Below are 16,493 nucleotides of genomic sequence, written 5' to 3' on the forward strand. Positions count from 1 at the left end.
TGATCTAAGATAGGGTTGCCAAATTTCAAGAAGTGAAAATCTGGACACAAAGGTTTTTGAGCTTTTCGTCCATAATCTCAAAAAAGAGAGAAGTTTTTGAACTATTTTAAAGGAAATTCACCAAAATCTACATCTGGATTTTCCTGGACATTCTAGTGATTCCCACCCGGACACTGCTTCCGACGGCTGGATCCTGGCAAAGTATGGCAATGTATCTAAGATGGCTTTTGCCAACCTGGTTTCCTCCAGATGTTGTAGACGACAACTCCTATCAGCCTGAGTTGTCATTCAAAACATCTGGAGGAAACCAGGCTGGTGAAGACTTGATACCAGAGATGGTACTCTTCCATGTGGGTGGTGCTGTGGGTTAAACCACAGAGCCTAGGACTTGCCGATCAGAAAGTCGGCAGTTCGAATCCCCGCCATGGGGTGAGCTCCCGTTGCGCGGTCCCTGCTCCTGCCAACCTAGCAGTTCAAAAGCACGTCAAAGTGCAAGTAGATAAATAGGTACCACTCCGGTGGGCAGGTAAACGGTGTTTCCGTGCGCTGCTCTGGTTCGCCAGAAGTGGCTTAGTCCTGCTGGCCACATGACCCGGAAGCTGTACGCCGGCTCCCTCGGCCAATAAAGCGAGATGAGCACCACAACCCCAGCGTCGTCCGTGATTGGACCTAATGGTCAGGGGTCCTTTTACATTTACCTTTTATGTCTACCATAAGCAGGATAAATCATGCCAAGATGGCAAATATATTTGTATCAGCTTGATTTGCAAAATGCATGCAAATCCCGCTTGCCTCAGCTTGGGATGTAGGTTTACCTTTGATCGCTGAAGTGCAGACGAAAACAAAGAAAGTAATACAATAATTTGGAACTGTGTGTGAAAAAATAGTAGAAATAGTAGAAATAATAATACAGTGAGTCTAATCGAAAGTCAAATGTGTTTATTTTGTTTTGTTTCCCCCCCCTTCTTTCTTTTTTCCTTTCCTCCCCCTTTCCCTCCCCTTTTTCATCTTCCTTTCCCCTTTTCTTTTTTTGTGTGTGCCTCCTTTCTTGGTCTTTCTCTTTTTGATTTGTTAAGAAGCAGATAAAGAGATAAAAGAGATAAAGAGATAAAAGTGTAATACGAAAACTTCAGTAAGTCAAAAGTGATGTTGTGTAATTTTTCTATTACTATTTATATATTGTTAAAATCGGTGAACTGTAATGAATTGATGCGACAATTACTGTGGTTTTCCCCCCCTTTGTTATTGTTGAATTCGAAATAAAGTATTATTCTTCTCTTTAAAAAATAATAATAATAAAAATGATCGCTGAAGTGCAGAACATCCACACCTCTGGGAAGAGTTTTGATCTGGGATTTCTCCACGTGCCTCTCTGGAAATTTGGGCAGGGCTCCAACTGGGTGGCATTAAGGCAGTCTCCTCCCTCCTGCAGGATTGGCTTAAGGCAATTCACAGCCCTTTGGCTTATTCCTGAGTCTGGGGGCTTTCAGGAATGCTGAGTGATGAGTCCGGTGGCAATTCTTTACTACTGATCTGGGGCCCGTTCTTGCCCTCGCCGGACAGCTTGGATTTCCCCCCCCCCTTCCAGCCAGCAATAACAGCAGCAGCAGAAGCCTCTTCGGACAAGCCTGGGGGATTTTGCTGAGCCAATTTAAAGGCTGGTGGGTCAGGCCGTTTTCTAAAACTCTTTAGCTGTCAAGCTCTCTGGGCAAGTTTTGCTTCTTCTTGAAACCTCTTTGGGCTTTGTTTTCAGGCGGTGCTAAACAAGGAGATCCTCCCAGCAGCAGGAGGAAAATATCATCTTTTTAAAAGAAAGGCATAAAGGCTGTAAGGACTGAGTTGTGCCGTGTAACCCAAGCAATAGCCCCAGCATCACCAATGCCTCTGGTACGATCGCTCTCCGTCACCTCTCTCAACGGGCTTCCTCAGTGGGAAGACGAAGATCTCCCAGTGGAGGATTTATTACTCTTCGAAGTGGCTTGGGAAGTCACTAATAAAGGTTTGTACTCCTCTTCTTCTTCATCTGCCTGTGAGCTATGGGTCATATTTTACTTCTGGTTGCCTTAGCGCTGGAATCTGGGGAGGTAGAATTGGGGTTCCAATCTTTATTTGCTTGTCTTTAAAAAGTGTTCCAGACCTCATTGTTACCTATCCAATGATGGGCTATATAATATCACGAAACCATGAAAATTAAACCCAAACTGCCAAATATAATGCAGAAATCAACAAGAGCATTTCAAACACCTTGGTTAAAAACACAGCGCAGCGGAGCAGAACCTTTCAGATTCCAGCTTGAAGCCTCATCCTCATATGCTTTTAATTAAGGTATTGGAGAAACAAAGTTTATATATTCCGGGCTGAAGCTGCAACCCTACATGTTATAAATTAAGGGTTGGAGAAACACAGTTAAAATGTTAATTAACGTTTTTATTCATTAAGAACTAGAGAAGCCAAAGGTTATTTTAAGAGTAGTCCATCCTTTTGTAAAGATAAGAAGTCAAGGAACAGGTGTGCATTTATTTGCAGGAAGCGTGGCATGAGATGGGCACATGTAACTAACTGTACTTGGTGCCCACTGTGAATCGCTATGTGTCGCAGTTTTTGCAAACAGGTTAGAGCTTTAACCCGCTTGAACATTCTCGCTCAATCCATGGGATTCTCAGCAGAAATATATTTCGTTCATTCCCAGAGTGTAGCCTAGCTGGTAAATTTTGAACAAATTGGAGTACGAATTGGAAATCACCACCATTTAAAAGAAAGAAAGAAACTGAGAACATTGCAGACCCCTTCCCTGAAATTTTACCTTCTAGATGTTTGGGGACATACCTTGAAACAATTTCCCATCTTGGTGATCCATTTTCAAGTCATAAGTATCGAATGCATTACTTTAGTGTTTATTCCCTTCCTTCACTTATATGAAAAGGAACCACATTGCCCATGATTGGGAAGACTAAAAAACATTCAAATCTGGTGAATATTTTACTGAGCCTCCTGCCCTCCTACATTTCCCAATTTTGTTTCAATTCTAGCACAAAGGTAACTTTCTATGCTGCTTGTGTGGGATGCTAGAATTTGAAAACAGGTTCTGATGCTGGTGGCTTTTGATTCTGTTAAGATCTGCTATTAACATAGAAGTATATGTCTGTTAGGAGTCTGACTGAACTTATTTTGTCCTCCTAAATTTATTTGGCTAGATTTCCACTGTTAACACGATTGCTTTCACTGTGTCGCCACATTAAGACACTTACCTATTTGCATCCATTAATCCATGTCTGCATTTCAAAGTTGGAGTGATTGTTGAATTTGAAATGGTGGGGAGAACCAGTTCAGACAACCATTTGTTATGCAGCAAGGTCTGCTTCAGGGTGACTTTTCAGTTAAAACTTTGGCACGGCAAGTAGGGATGGGGGAAAAAAATCCAATTTGGGTTGCGTTTAAAGGTGAACCTCCCCGATTTGCACGTTCCGAAACACTACAAAAAAAACTGAAGCCTGATGATCCTTCGACATTTGCACTTCTTATTTGTAATATGTAATGTGAACCAAAGGAGCTTGTGCAAAAAAATGATAATGTATATATTCGTGAACCCAGTATATAAAAATGCACAATATTAGGGGAAATTGCTTTGCAGAAATGTGTAAATTGCATACAAAAATGTGTCTCTTAGGAGCAAAATCACACTAAAATGACAAGGATTTTTTGGGGGTGAAATGGGATGTGGGAATGTGGAGAACAGAAGAGTGGGGAAATGAGAAACTGAGAGGAACCGAAATTGTCAGATATGCCCATCCCTTGTGGCAAGCGGGTCTTTGGAATTGCCATAAACAGGAACTCTCTGTGACTCAAAGGTTTTCAGAGAAGCAATGATCCACAATTCTGACATGTGTTAGAGAATTTGCATATCAACCTAACCAAAAATTCAGCTCATGACTTTACTATGATAAGAAAAAGATGTGCAATTTGTGTCCCTCGAATAGTTGCATGGCGGATGCTAGGCTTAAAAACTATGTTCTCTTGAAGCATTTCCCTTCTTTCTGAAGGATCAAAGTAGCTGCTCCTAATCTTGCCATCATCTACAATTCTGCTTTGCCACTTGTTCTCATTTTTCTTGGATGCTTGGAATTAGAAGTGAAACAAATTTATTCCCCCAATTTCCCCAAATTTGTTCCCCCAATTTCTCCTGGTTCCCAAAATGTATTGTGCTGTTAAACCTCCATACCTCCCTGAATATTTCACATTTTGTGGCATATCATTTGATATCTATAGTATTTGGCATTGTATTTTACTTCAAAAATTGAGGACACTGGAGAACAGTCATATAGCATCTGACAGATGACATGCAACTGCATTTAATATTTCACCACAGATGGCAAGTGAGCTGTATGCAATTCAAATGTATAAATTCCAAAGGAATTCAAATGTATTCAAATGTATTCAAAATGTATTCAAATGTATTTCAAAGGATTCAAATGTATAAATTCCAAACTCAGAATGGCAAAAATTGCAAGTGTTGGCAAGCTTAGAATATTCGCAAATGATAATTTCAGCACTAGCTAGAATGGGCATGGCCTCCGGGTTGCTAATGGTTGACGAAGGGTAAGTTTGAAGGGCTTGTTTTTGCTTCAACCTTTGAGTGAATCAAACCTGGTTTTGCATCCTAGAGAGAAACCCAAATTATATCACGCTCAAGACACGCAAACTGAATTTTGCATCGTCTCAGTACAATTGTGTTGCCTCTGTCTTTTTTCCTGGTGGAGACCTGTGCCTTTAACAGTTCTTTTAAAAAATGTAACGGATGCTACTAGGAGCCATTCTGGTGCAGCATACTGGGCAGAGACCCGAGTTCAAATCCCTGCTGTGACACAAAAGCGTAATAGGTAAACCCTGGGCTGTGAGAATAAATGATGGGCTCCGTGGGCATTTCCTCCAGCTCCTTAGAAAGTTATAAAGAGATGTTCTCTTTATGATGTAGCTGCATGTTTCAAAGGCCAGGGCATTGTTTGTATTCCACAAAACATGCAGAGCCTAGCTGGGGAACGACCCCCCCCCAATGCCATAGTGTAAATGAGTTACAATGAGTAAATGATTGACCTCCCCTCTCGTTCTCTGTGTTGGCTAAAGGTAAAGATTTAAGCTGAGAGAGTCGTTTGTAAAAACTGAAATCTTAACCCGCAGGAGGACAAATATTAGGCTAGTCTCTGAAAACACATTGTCGAGGGTTGAAATTCTTCTCAGTAGTGCTGGAGACCGACAAACAACATGAAAATGTATCAGGGACTTACGATGCTCTTTGTGATCATAGAATCATTGAATTGTAGAATTCGTCTCGTCCAACCCCCTTCAATGCAGGAATATAAGTGTTAATATATAGAAAATAAGCAGCAATATGTATAGGTTGAGCAGAAAGCAATCAAGCACACAGGCAACTTGACAGCAGTGCAGTAAGCCTGCAATTTACACTCATTCAGCTTTATGTACTTGGCGAAACACAGGTTTTAAAAAAAATCAAAGGGGGTGGAAAGGGCAGGCATCTGTGGGGGGAAGACATTAGCAATCTCACCTGCCATTGCACCCAATGTGTTTTGACTATAGGCAATTTTCGCTTCAGGCGTGACCGCTGAGCAAGTTGCGGGCTCACTGTGCATACTGTATGTTGAGCAAAAGCAACAAGAATTAGCCATGTATATAGGGGGAAAATGAGAGGTTTGACTTACCCATGTTATATGTAGGAGAAGAGGAGCAGAATTTGTTTACCTGGGGCCTGCCAAAGGTGATCAGGAATCAATGGGTCTGCCCTTGCTATGAACTGCGCCATTGGCGTAGACATGTTGGGATCAAGCTTCCTTGATGGTGGAATTTGGGGTTTTCCTTTTAAACTTGCCATAAATGAGAGGCCTTTAACAGCGTTGGTGGGTGTCTCCCATTAAATCACTGAGCTGGATGAGGCTTGTGGGTATGTTATAGAGGCTGCAGCGGGGCACTGTAAAATGCTGGTGAATTTTCATGAGGACTTGCTTTTTTTAAGTGATGCATAATTTAGGAGAACTGAAAAGGGGGGGGGGGAATCAGCTCTCCTAATTTCTGCATCACTTTTTTTTTAAAGCAAGTCCTCGTGAAAATCCATCAGCATTTTATAGTGTGGCGTTCTCCTAAATCACACATCTTTGTATTCAACTTTTACCCTTGATGCACATCTTCGTGAAGCAATTTTTCCTTACACGATGCATTTTTGCACACTGTTTTCACCAATCTGTGCATTTCTTTCTGCACACTTAACCCAGTATATCCATTTTTGTGCATGTTACTTCCTCAGCAATTTGACTTCACCCTGGAGGCACACTCCATTGTCTGACATTTAAAGGAGAACGTACCCAATCCACTCTTTCCAGAACAATTCACAACTGAAACACGTCCTTGGAAATTCAGTTTTCTGAATTTTGCTGTGCGGTTCCTCAGCCAAGTAATGTGCACCCCCCAAAAAAATACATAGATTGTGGTAAAGTGTGCATTAAAATGTATATAACTAATGAAGATGACATCCAAAAATGTGTTGTGTTGGGGAAAGTCTGCTTTGTATTTTTATCATGGCCTTTTAGCCAAGAAGGCTTTCAGAGTGGTTTGCAAAAATCACTTCTGCAGGCTCACCTGCAGACACAGCACATGAGGAAAAAAGCAACAGGAGGAAGGAGGACAAAGCAAGCTCAAATTCATAAAGTTACACTTGCTTAATGCTACGCTGATGTTTGGTGGTTCTGGCTGCCCTAATCAATAACATTCCCCCTGCCCCAAGGACAATACAATAATATTTACTTTAAAAGGTGCCTACCCACCAATTTCCAAATGCTGTGAACCACAAATAGAGGGGCAGAAGTGACTTTGCAGGAATAATAATAATAATAATAATAATAATAATAATAATAATTTATTATTTGTACCCCGCCCATCTGGCTGGGTTTCCCCAGCCACTCTGGGCGGCTTCCAACAAAGATGAAAGATACACTAAAATGTCACATATTAAAAACTTCCCTGAACAGCGCTGCCTTCAGATGTCTTCTGAATGTCAGGTAGATGTTTATCGCTTTGACATCTGATGGGAGGGCGTTCCACAGGGCGGGCGCCACTACCGAGAAGGCCCTCTGCCTGGTTCCCTGTAACTTGGCCTCTCACAGTGAGGGAACCGCCAGAAGGCCCTTGGCACTGGACCTCAGTGTCCGGGCAGAACGATGGGGGAGGAGACGCTCCTTCAGATATACTGGACCAAGGCCGTTTAGGGCTTTAAAGGTCAGCACCAACACTTTGAATTGTGCTCGGAAACGTACTGGGAGCCAATGTAGGTCTTGAATAAGTTTCAAGAAACAGGAACTATTGCTTTGGAAAGAATAAGGGCAGCTGAGGCTCGTGAGATTCCTTCCCAGTCTCATTTCTGGGCATTCCACGTGCTGGGATGACCAAGGCTGGTTTTATCATCTTAGGGATGCTGAGCTCTGGGGCTGCATTTGGATTACTATCTCCGGCTGGGCACATGGGCTATATAAGACGACAGAAGCTGATCCACCAGGCACAGCGGGTGTGGAATGCGTCAGCAGAAAAATCATGGCGAGAGGAGCAAGGAGACGTAACTGTTTGCCTGACCTGCTCTGCATTGCCGCGCGCCAGACTTTGGGAGGGCGGTGGTTTAAATCATCTCACTTCACGATATCCGTGGATGTTAGCTGTGGTACCTAAATGGAACATCCAGGTTAAGGGGCACTTGTGTTGTTTAGTCATGTCCAACTCTTCATGACCCCATGGACCAGAGCACGCCAGGCACTCCTGTCTTCCACTGCCTCTCGCAGTTTGCTCAAACTCATGCTGGTAGCTTCAAGAACACTGTCCAACCATCTCATCCTCTGTCGTCCCCTTCTCCTTGTGCCCTCCATCTTTCCCAACACCAGGGTCTTTTCCAGGAAGTCTTCCCTTCTCATGAGGTGGCCAAAGTCTTGGAGCCTCAGCTTCAGGATCTGTCCTTCTAGTGAGCACTCAGGGCTGATTTCCTTCAGAATGGAGAGGTTTGATCTTCTTGCAGTCCATGGGACTCTCAAGAGTCTCCTCCAGCACCATAATTCAAAAGCATCCATTCTTCGGCAATCAGCCTTCTTTATGGTCCAGCTCTCACTTCCATACATCACTACTGGGAAAACCATGGCTTTAACTATACAGACCTTTGTTGGCAAGGTGATGTCTCTGCTTTTTAGGATGCTGTCTAGGTTTGTCATTGCACTATACTGGAAGAAAAAGAAGCAGAGGTGGGCTGTTGGCCGTTGTGCTCTGCTTGTAAGCTTCCCAAAGGCATCTGGCCGGTCAATGTAGGGGAAAGGATGCTGGGTTTGGGGGCGACATTCCCATTAAACAACTTGACACACTTCTCTCAGATGGCAGACCCGGGAGGAGTGGCGGATTGGTGCCTCCCAACCTTCCCATGGCCACCCAGGACTCACCCACACCTTCCCTGCCACCACAATGCCACACTCTAAATTGGTAGCAGAGGCCGCCTGAACGATTGTGATGTTGAACAAGTATATAATACTTTCACGCAAACACTTTTGCATTTGTTCAGTGTAATGTGTGAACAAGCTTCCTTGCAAGGTATGGACCCCAACAGAACAGGGCCAACAGAGGTCAGAAGTGTCGTGAAGGGGTGCAGGCAGAGACGGGAATGTTAAGGGAAAATATGCCTCTGTTTATGTGTGGAGAGAAGGCGAGAGGAGAGCTTGGGGCTTCTTCCAGATTACCTGTTAACTGACTGTCATCTTGATTGGTTTGCACGACGCTCGTGGGAAGGTTAGATGGTGCCAGCTGTTCGCTGGGCATTCATTCTGATCTGTTTTGTGGGAAAGTTATATAATGTTATATATGTGGGACACGGGTGGCACTGTGGATTAAACCACAGAGCCTAGGACTTGCTGATCAGAAGGTCGGCAGTTCAAATCCCCACGACGGGGTGAGCTCCCGTTGCTCGGTCCCTGCTCCTGCCAACCTAGCAGTTCAAAAGCACGTCAAAGTGCAAGTAGATAAATAGGTACCACTCCGGCAGGAAGGTAAACGGTGTTTCCGTGCTCTGCTCTGGTTTGCCAAAAGCGACTTAGTCATGCTGGCCACATGACCCAGAAGCTGTACGCCGGCTCCCTCGGCCAGTAAAGCGAGATGAGCGCCGCAACCCCAGAGTCGGCCACGACTGGACCTAATGGTCAGGGGTCCCTTTACCTTTACTTTTTATATAATGTTGCATCAAGCAATTGCTGCCCCGCACTTTCCCCTGGCTCTGAGCCTTCTTGCCTTGGTGGTGGGTCAATGGTGAAGGGTCAGAGGGAGAAAAGGGTGAAGACTGGGACGAGGAGGTGATGGAAGCTGAAGAGGTAACAGGGCTTAGTGAACCGGGAGAGTCTGTGGGAGAGACAAGTCTCCAGAATCAGAGGCAGAAGCTGAAGCAGGAGGGTAGGAATTCAAGAGGCATAGTGTCAGCGCTGCCCAAGGTCCCAGCTCACACAAGACCAACGCTGCTTCTTTCTCTAGTATAAAAGTCTTTATTGAAGTTCAGTTTCACTTCCAGATGCGCAGCGCGCAACGCTACGTCTATACCTTAGACCGTCGAAGCTCCATCTGAATCTCCTCCCCCCTGACACCAGTTTAAGATTCTAGCCTTACTCCACCTCTTCCTCTGTTCCTTCCTTCTCTGGGTCCGCCTGCTAGTCGGAGTCTCAGCCCTCCTAGACTCCTCTGACGCTGAGTCCCCTGACTCTTCTCCCTCCCTCCTTCGGGCCTTTGGACCTGGCTCCCAATCCGGGTTTTCTGCTGTCCCGCGCTCCTGCACATTTGAACTTTCCTTCTGACCGTTACACTTGTGTCACTGCTCCCTCTTTCGGGGAGGCTAGCTGGACCTGGCCTTCCCTCCGTTCCCCCACTTCCCGATGGGGGCGTGGTTACCCCTGACTCATCTTCTCTCCCCGCTGGAGGAGAGGCTGGTCCTGACTCATGTGACTCTTCCCCCCCCCCACTGTGCTCTGGTGGGGGAACTGGTCCTGATCCTCCGCTGCTCCCTTGGGAGTCCCCGCTGGTCCCTTGTTTCTGGAGCGTCCCCCCTGGGACCCCCCTTGCCCTTACCAAAGGCGCCCCCTTCTGGGAATCTTCTGATTCGCTGGAGAAGCTCATGGAATCTCTCGGGCCACTGTCATATTCCCCTACGCTCCCTTCTGATTCCTCTCCTCCGCTCTCTATTTGCTCTCTCCCCTGCGCTTCTGCTCCTGAGCCTCTGACACATAGGCTTGGTGAAAAGTCACAGGTGTCTCCTGCTGCAAGCTTTCCTCCCCAGAAGAGGCATGAAGAGGGCAGAGGAGAGGTTGGCTGCACACAGGCGCAGTCTCTGATTGCTTGGGAAAACCTGGTGGGGAGGCAGTGGCTTTCAGCAACAGATTTTCATGGAGGTTGTTGTTGTTGTTTAGTCATTTAGTCGTGACCGACTCTTCATGACCCCATGGACCAGAGCACGCCAGGCACTCCTGTCTTCCACTGCCTCCTGCAGTTTGGTCAAACTCATGCTGGTAGCTTCGAGAACACTGTCCAACCATCTTGTCCTCTGTCGTCCCCTTCTCCTTCTGCCCTCCATCTTTCCCAACATCAGGGTCTTTTCCAGGGAGTCTTCTCTTCTCATGAGGTGGCCCAAGTATTGGATCCTAAGCTTCAGGATCTGTCCTTCCAGTGAGCACTCAGGGCTGATTTCTTTAAGAATGGAGAGGTTTGATCTTCTTGCAGTCCATGGGACTCTCAAGAGTCTCCTCCAGCACCATAAGTCAGTGCAAATAGGATGTGAAAGCAATAGTGTTAACAAAGGAAATCTGGCCAAATATAATTAGGACAATGTAAGTATAGTCTCACCCATAATAGGCAGGTTAGACCTGCGGGAGGTGAATGTGAGGGCTACTCCTTTCAGAACATAAAATCATAGAATTGTAGAATTGGAAGGGACCTCAAAGTTCATCTAGTCCAACCCCCTGCAATGCAGGAATCTTAGCTAAAGCAGCCATGACAGAGGGCCATCCAACTAATATAAGCTTTGCTTCTCCTCTCACAGTTGGTGGCATCTACACCGTGATCCAGACGAAAGCCAAAATCACGTTGGACGAATGGGGGGAAAACTACTTCCTCATCGGCCCTTATTTTGAGCACAACGTGAAGACCCAGGTGGAAGTCTGCGAACCTCCCAACGGAGCCGTGAAAAAGGCAATGGAATCCATGAGGACCAGCGGGTGCCAGGTAAACGGGATTTCTCTCCTTTTGTTTCCTGAGGCAACTAAGCTGACTCACTCGGAGATTAGCTGGTTCCACTAATGCTCTTGTCTTTCTGCCTGACATACTGGTCTCGGTCAAAGTCGATTCATTCCAGGTTATTTTTGAGAAAGGGACCCGTTTATCCAATTACACGTTTTAAGAGTGCATTTATCTGGAAGTCTGCTTAATGGGATTTCGGCCTTTGGCTTTCCAGTCCCCAAATAATGCAGTCAGATTTCTGTAGACACAATATGACCTTATCTATGCCTGGCTGGATAAGCATGTAATTCTATCTGTCTATCATCTATCTATCTATCTATCTATCTATCTATCTATCTATCATCTATCTATCTATCATCAGTAGCTTTTTAAATTTAAAAATCTTCATAGTGTAAAATAAATTAGAAAAGTCAAGAAGGTACATGCAATTTCATTTTAATGATCTCTTTCAATGAAATTATAAAATGTGCTTGATTGCAATTATTGCTGAAGTGTTAACGTCTTGCCTTCTAATAATATTTTAAAGAGCTTAATATATTATATGAAGCATAATGTATATTTATGTGCGTGCGTGCAATTTTCTCAATAAAAAAATTTAAAGGTACGTTTTTAACTATGCAATCTAAGAAAGATATCATTGGAAGTTGTGAGGCAGAAGGAGGTATGCAAACATAATGGATAAATAAATTGTTAAACCGAGCAGGGAAGGTTGGGCTGGAATTACTTGCCGTTGTTCACCACCCAGTAAACTTCGTGGCTCAGCCTTAGTGTGAACAGTAAGCCATTAAAGACAAAGTGAGTTTATTCAATCCACATAAATAAATGTGAGGGCCTCTCACACTGCAGGAGAGTTGCAAAAATAGTGTGTTAACCTAAGGGAGTTGCCAGGCATTGTACGGCTGCCTTTTGTGATTGTGTAATCGTGGCAAAGGGATCGAAGTGTAGACCTGAAATTTGTTCCAGTGTGGTGCTGTTTTGCTCCTATGAGCCAAATTTATAAGGAACATAGGAGGAGGAGGAGGAGGAGGAGGAGGAGTTTGGATTTGATATCCCGCCTTTCACTCCCCTTCAGGAGTCTCAAAGCGGCTAACATTCTCCTTTCCCTTCCTCCCCCACAACAAACACTCTGTGAGGTGAGTGGGGCTGAGAGACTTCAAAGAAATGTGACTGGCCCAAGGTCACCCAGCAGCTGCATGTGGAGGAGCGGAGATGCGGACCCGGTTCCCCAGATTACAAGACTACCGCTCTTAACCACTACACCACACTGGTTCCCAAAGGCATGTTTCTACGGCGCCAACGGTGTTTTGCAATCCGTTGAGGGCAGAGTTGCGCATTCGTCTTGCAGTTGCTGTATCCATGCTGTTCGTAGTATATTTGTGGGCAGCGTTCCACTGATCACCAATGACATATTGCAAACCGGGGGCTAATTTTAACAGGACAGCATATAGCTCAGTGGTAGAGAGAACATACTTTGGAATGCATAACATAAACCTCCAATTCAACCCCCTTTTTCTCCAGGGAAAAGGCATCAAGGAAACAAGCCTAATGCAAAGGAGAGCCAGTGTGGCTTAGTGGTTAGTGTGCTAGACTGGGGCATGGGAGACCAGAGTTCGAATCCCCAATTGAGCCACGAATATCACTGAGCTACCACCCTATTCACTAACTTGAGCTTTTCTCTGTTATCTACACTATCCCCCTGACAACTGCACACTTTCAGTGCCAAATTAAACGCTGCAGATGTGCCTAGGCAGTTGAAATCTCGGGGGATGGCGGCTTGCAAATTATCTCCTAATACATTTTGGATTTTAGGTAAAGGTACCCCTGAATGTTAGGTCCAGTCGCAGACGACTCTGGGGTTGAGCGCTCATCTCGCTCTATAGGCCAAGGGAGCTGGCGTTTGTCCGCAGACAGCTTCCAGGTCATGTGGCCAACATGACTAAGCTGCTTCTGGTGAACCAGAGCAGCACATGGAAACCCGTTTACCTTCCCGCCGGAGCAGTACCTATTTATCTACTTGCATTTTAACGTGCTTTCAAACTGCTAGGTTGGCAGGAGCAGGGACCGAGCAACGGGAGCTCACCCCATCACGGGGATTCGAACCTCTGACCTTCCGATCAGCAAGTCCTAGGCTCTGTGGTTTAGACCACAGCGCCACCTATTTTGGATTTTACCAACCAATAATTTAAATCCACCAATTTTAGTGCACAAGATCAAATCAATGTTATTTTGATCTGCTGTAGCGGAGCCCCTAAAAGACATGGGGCCCATAGACTTGTGCCTGCTCTGCCTATTTAATGGTAATCTGGCACTGCACACTTTCTTTTTATTTTACATTTATGTACCAACATGGTGGGTTATCCCTAACATTTATTTCTCCCTTTTATCAGGTGTATTTTGGCAGGTGGCTGATAGAAGGGAGTCCGTATGTGGTGCTGTTTGATATAGGATCAGCGGCTTGGAATTTGGACAGGTGGAAAGGGGAGTTCTGGGACGCCAGCCAGATTGGAATTCCTTACCATGACCGAGAAGCGAATGATGTGCTTATCTTTGGGTCGCTAACTGCCTGGTTCTTCAAAGAGGTACTGTACTAAGGTTCGCACGTTGCACCATGTACATCATATGCCAATAATAATAATAATAATAATAATAATAATAATAATTTATTATTTATACCCTGACCATCTGGCTGGGTTTTCCCAGCCACTCTGGGCGGCTTCTAACAAAATATTAAAATACTGTGGTCTGTTAAATATTAAAAGCTTCCCTAAACAGGGCTTCCTTCAGATGTCATCTAAAAGTCTGGTAGTTGTTCTTCTCTTTGACATCTGGTGAGAGGGCGTTCCATAGGGCGGGTGCCACTACCAAGAAGGCCCTGGCTTCTTGCAGTGAGGGAACCGCCAGAAGGCCCTCAGAGCTGGACCTCAATGTCCGGGCAGAATGATGGGAGTGGAGATGCTCCTTCATTCAGATTTGTAGCTGTTGGAGACTTACGTCTCCAACAAAATGTCAGGCTTCAGTGTTGCATCCAACTAAGTTATACTCAAATTAGACCCAGTGAAATTAAGGAACCTAAATTAGCCTTGCCCATTCATTTTAATGGGTCTCCTCTAAGTATGTCTGGTATTTGATACAACCACATTACTTTGAAGTACAGTCGTACCTCGGAAGTCGAATGTCTTGCGAGATGAACGTTTTAGCTCCTGAATGCTGCAAACCTGGAAGTGAGAGTTCTGGTTTGCAAACGTTCTTTGGACCCAAATATCCATCACGGCTTCTGCGGCTTCTGATTGGCTGCAGGAGCTTCCGGCAGCCAATCAGAAGCCGCGCTTTGGTTCCTGATCATTTTGGATGTTGAACGGACTTCCAGAACAGATTCTGTTCGACTTCCAAGGTACCACTGTAATCACATAGCTCTCCTTCGTGACTTTAATAAAACAGGTGTGCTTTTGAATGTCCTTCATTCTTTAAACATGTCTCAAATACCACTTTACTTTCTATTTCTTTCTAGCTCTCTGATCAATTTGAAGACAAGCCCAACATCATTGCCCACTTCCATGAATGGCAAGCAGGGCCTGGGCTGATCCTCTGTAGATCCAGGAAGATCCCAGTCGCAACCATTTTCACAACTCATGCAACCTTGCTGGGAAGGTACCTGTGTGCAGCGAGTATAGATTTCTACAACCACCTGGACCAGGTAAGGAAGATAACATTGTCTTGCATTCCCTTCTGACCACAAGTCACTGTTGGTTTTGCCAGCTGTCTTAGGGTGGAAGTTACCTGATCATGGGGCCTAGAACAACACCCTCATAAGCCAAGGTTACATTATATTATTACTATGGCAAAGCAACATCCAAAACCTTAATTAATCGTATTATAAAATCTTCTGTCCCTGTACCAAATTAGCATTAGCACTTCACACTGAATATTTTCCAAAGCTATGACTCAGTTCCAGTAACCACTCTATGGAATCTAATGTCTCTGTAATTTCCTTCCCCAAACTCTTTAGATTGTCAACTTGTATGTTAAAGTTCCAATTTTTGCATTTCCATTTCTCTCAAGTTGCTGGATAGTTTTTCTGCTGACTGCCTATCAATATTGAACATAGAATTGTATATATCATAGCAAAACAACGATAGGTAACTGTCCCATATGCCACAATTTATTTGGTAGGCAAAAAGAAGAAGAAGCACATTTCTGTTATTTTTTTACTGCATCAGTAAATATTTTAATAGTTCCACAAACTCTTTCATATCTCCAACACTGGTTGACTTTCTCTGTGAAGACCAAACAGGAAGTCTCCTTTCTACTTTAAAGAGGGACAGCTTTACCATTATGCAAAGCGAAGCTGTTGCCCATCCAGTAGAAGGGGTTTTTTTTAGGAGTAGCACAAAGGTTTTGGAGGACAGTGTGCCAAACTGCCTGCCTTGCACCCCCTAAGCTTGCTTTCTCCCATGTCAGATGGTGGAGTCTGCTACTCTGTCACAAGTATTGCAATAAGATTCATTTTTCCTTCGGTACATGAAATTGCAGAGGATGTCATTTTGTGCTTTGTCTATCTTGGATAGAAAACTCTGTTAGGATAGAAAAATCAATTGCATCTCTGCATCAGGAGCTGTCGTGGCAGTAGCACAGCTCTGGGGAAGACAATTCCAGGGCTTATTTCAAAGCAGGAAAGATTATGGGGTGCCAGAGGGGTTGTCAGATCTCCCCTGCTCTGGGTAGTGAAAATGAGGTGTCATTCAGGTTTTCTTGCAACAGATTAGTTCAGAGGAAGTGTGGGAATGAGGGAAATTAGCAAGGAGAGTCTGGGTCCTTCTTTCCTTTTCTTTGATGGGGTTCCTGCTTCAGACTAGCAGTTTAATGGTAACATTTCTTTGCAAGATTGTTTGCCTTTATAATTAGAAACCAAAGGTTGCATTTCAGCTGGCTGAAGATCTCTTGTTGAAGTTTTACCAGTTGCATCCATGCAGTCAAAAGAAAGCACCACTAAGTTCAGTTACTTCCAGGAAACTATACGTAGGATTGCAGCTATGCTTGTCCTTATACATTGCGTGTATATACTGCTACTCTTTGGTGTGAGGGTTACAGGGTAGATCACAATGAGTTACTGCACTTCAGAAAAATCACTGCCACCTCACTGATTGGGAATAACTAATGGTCCAACCACATGCAATGCAGAAACATGGCAG

The 16,493-nt window shown here is 44.6% G+C and overlaps 1 protein-coding gene across 1 annotated transcript in view; it reads left to right on the forward strand.

The window, feature by feature from the left end:
- Positions 1–1,418: 1,418 nt before the first annotated feature.
- GYS2 (glycogen synthase 2) overlaps positions 1,419–16,493 on the forward strand; it is a 48,786-nt gene continuing 33,711 nt past the window's right edge. The window contains exons 1-5 of the mRNA XM_053406983.1: positions 1,419–1,661; positions 1,754–1,999; positions 11,108–11,289; positions 13,692–13,883; positions 14,813–14,998. Of these exons, the coding sequence (XP_053262958.1) occupies positions 1,879–1,999; positions 11,108–11,289; positions 13,692–13,883; positions 14,813–14,998 (681 nt within the window). The 5' untranslated portion in view covers positions 1,419–1,661; positions 1,754–1,878. The remainder of the gene's footprint in view (positions 1,662–1,753; positions 2,000–11,107; positions 11,290–13,691; positions 13,884–14,812; positions 14,999–16,493) is intronic.

Source organism: Podarcis raffonei, chromosome 10 (assembly GCF_027172205.1).
Source record: "Podarcis raffonei isolate rPodRaf1 chromosome 10, rPodRaf1.pri, whole genome shotgun sequence".
In the NCBI taxonomy this organism is placed as follows: domain Eukaryota; kingdom Metazoa; phylum Chordata; class Lepidosauria; order Squamata; family Lacertidae; genus Podarcis; species Podarcis raffonei.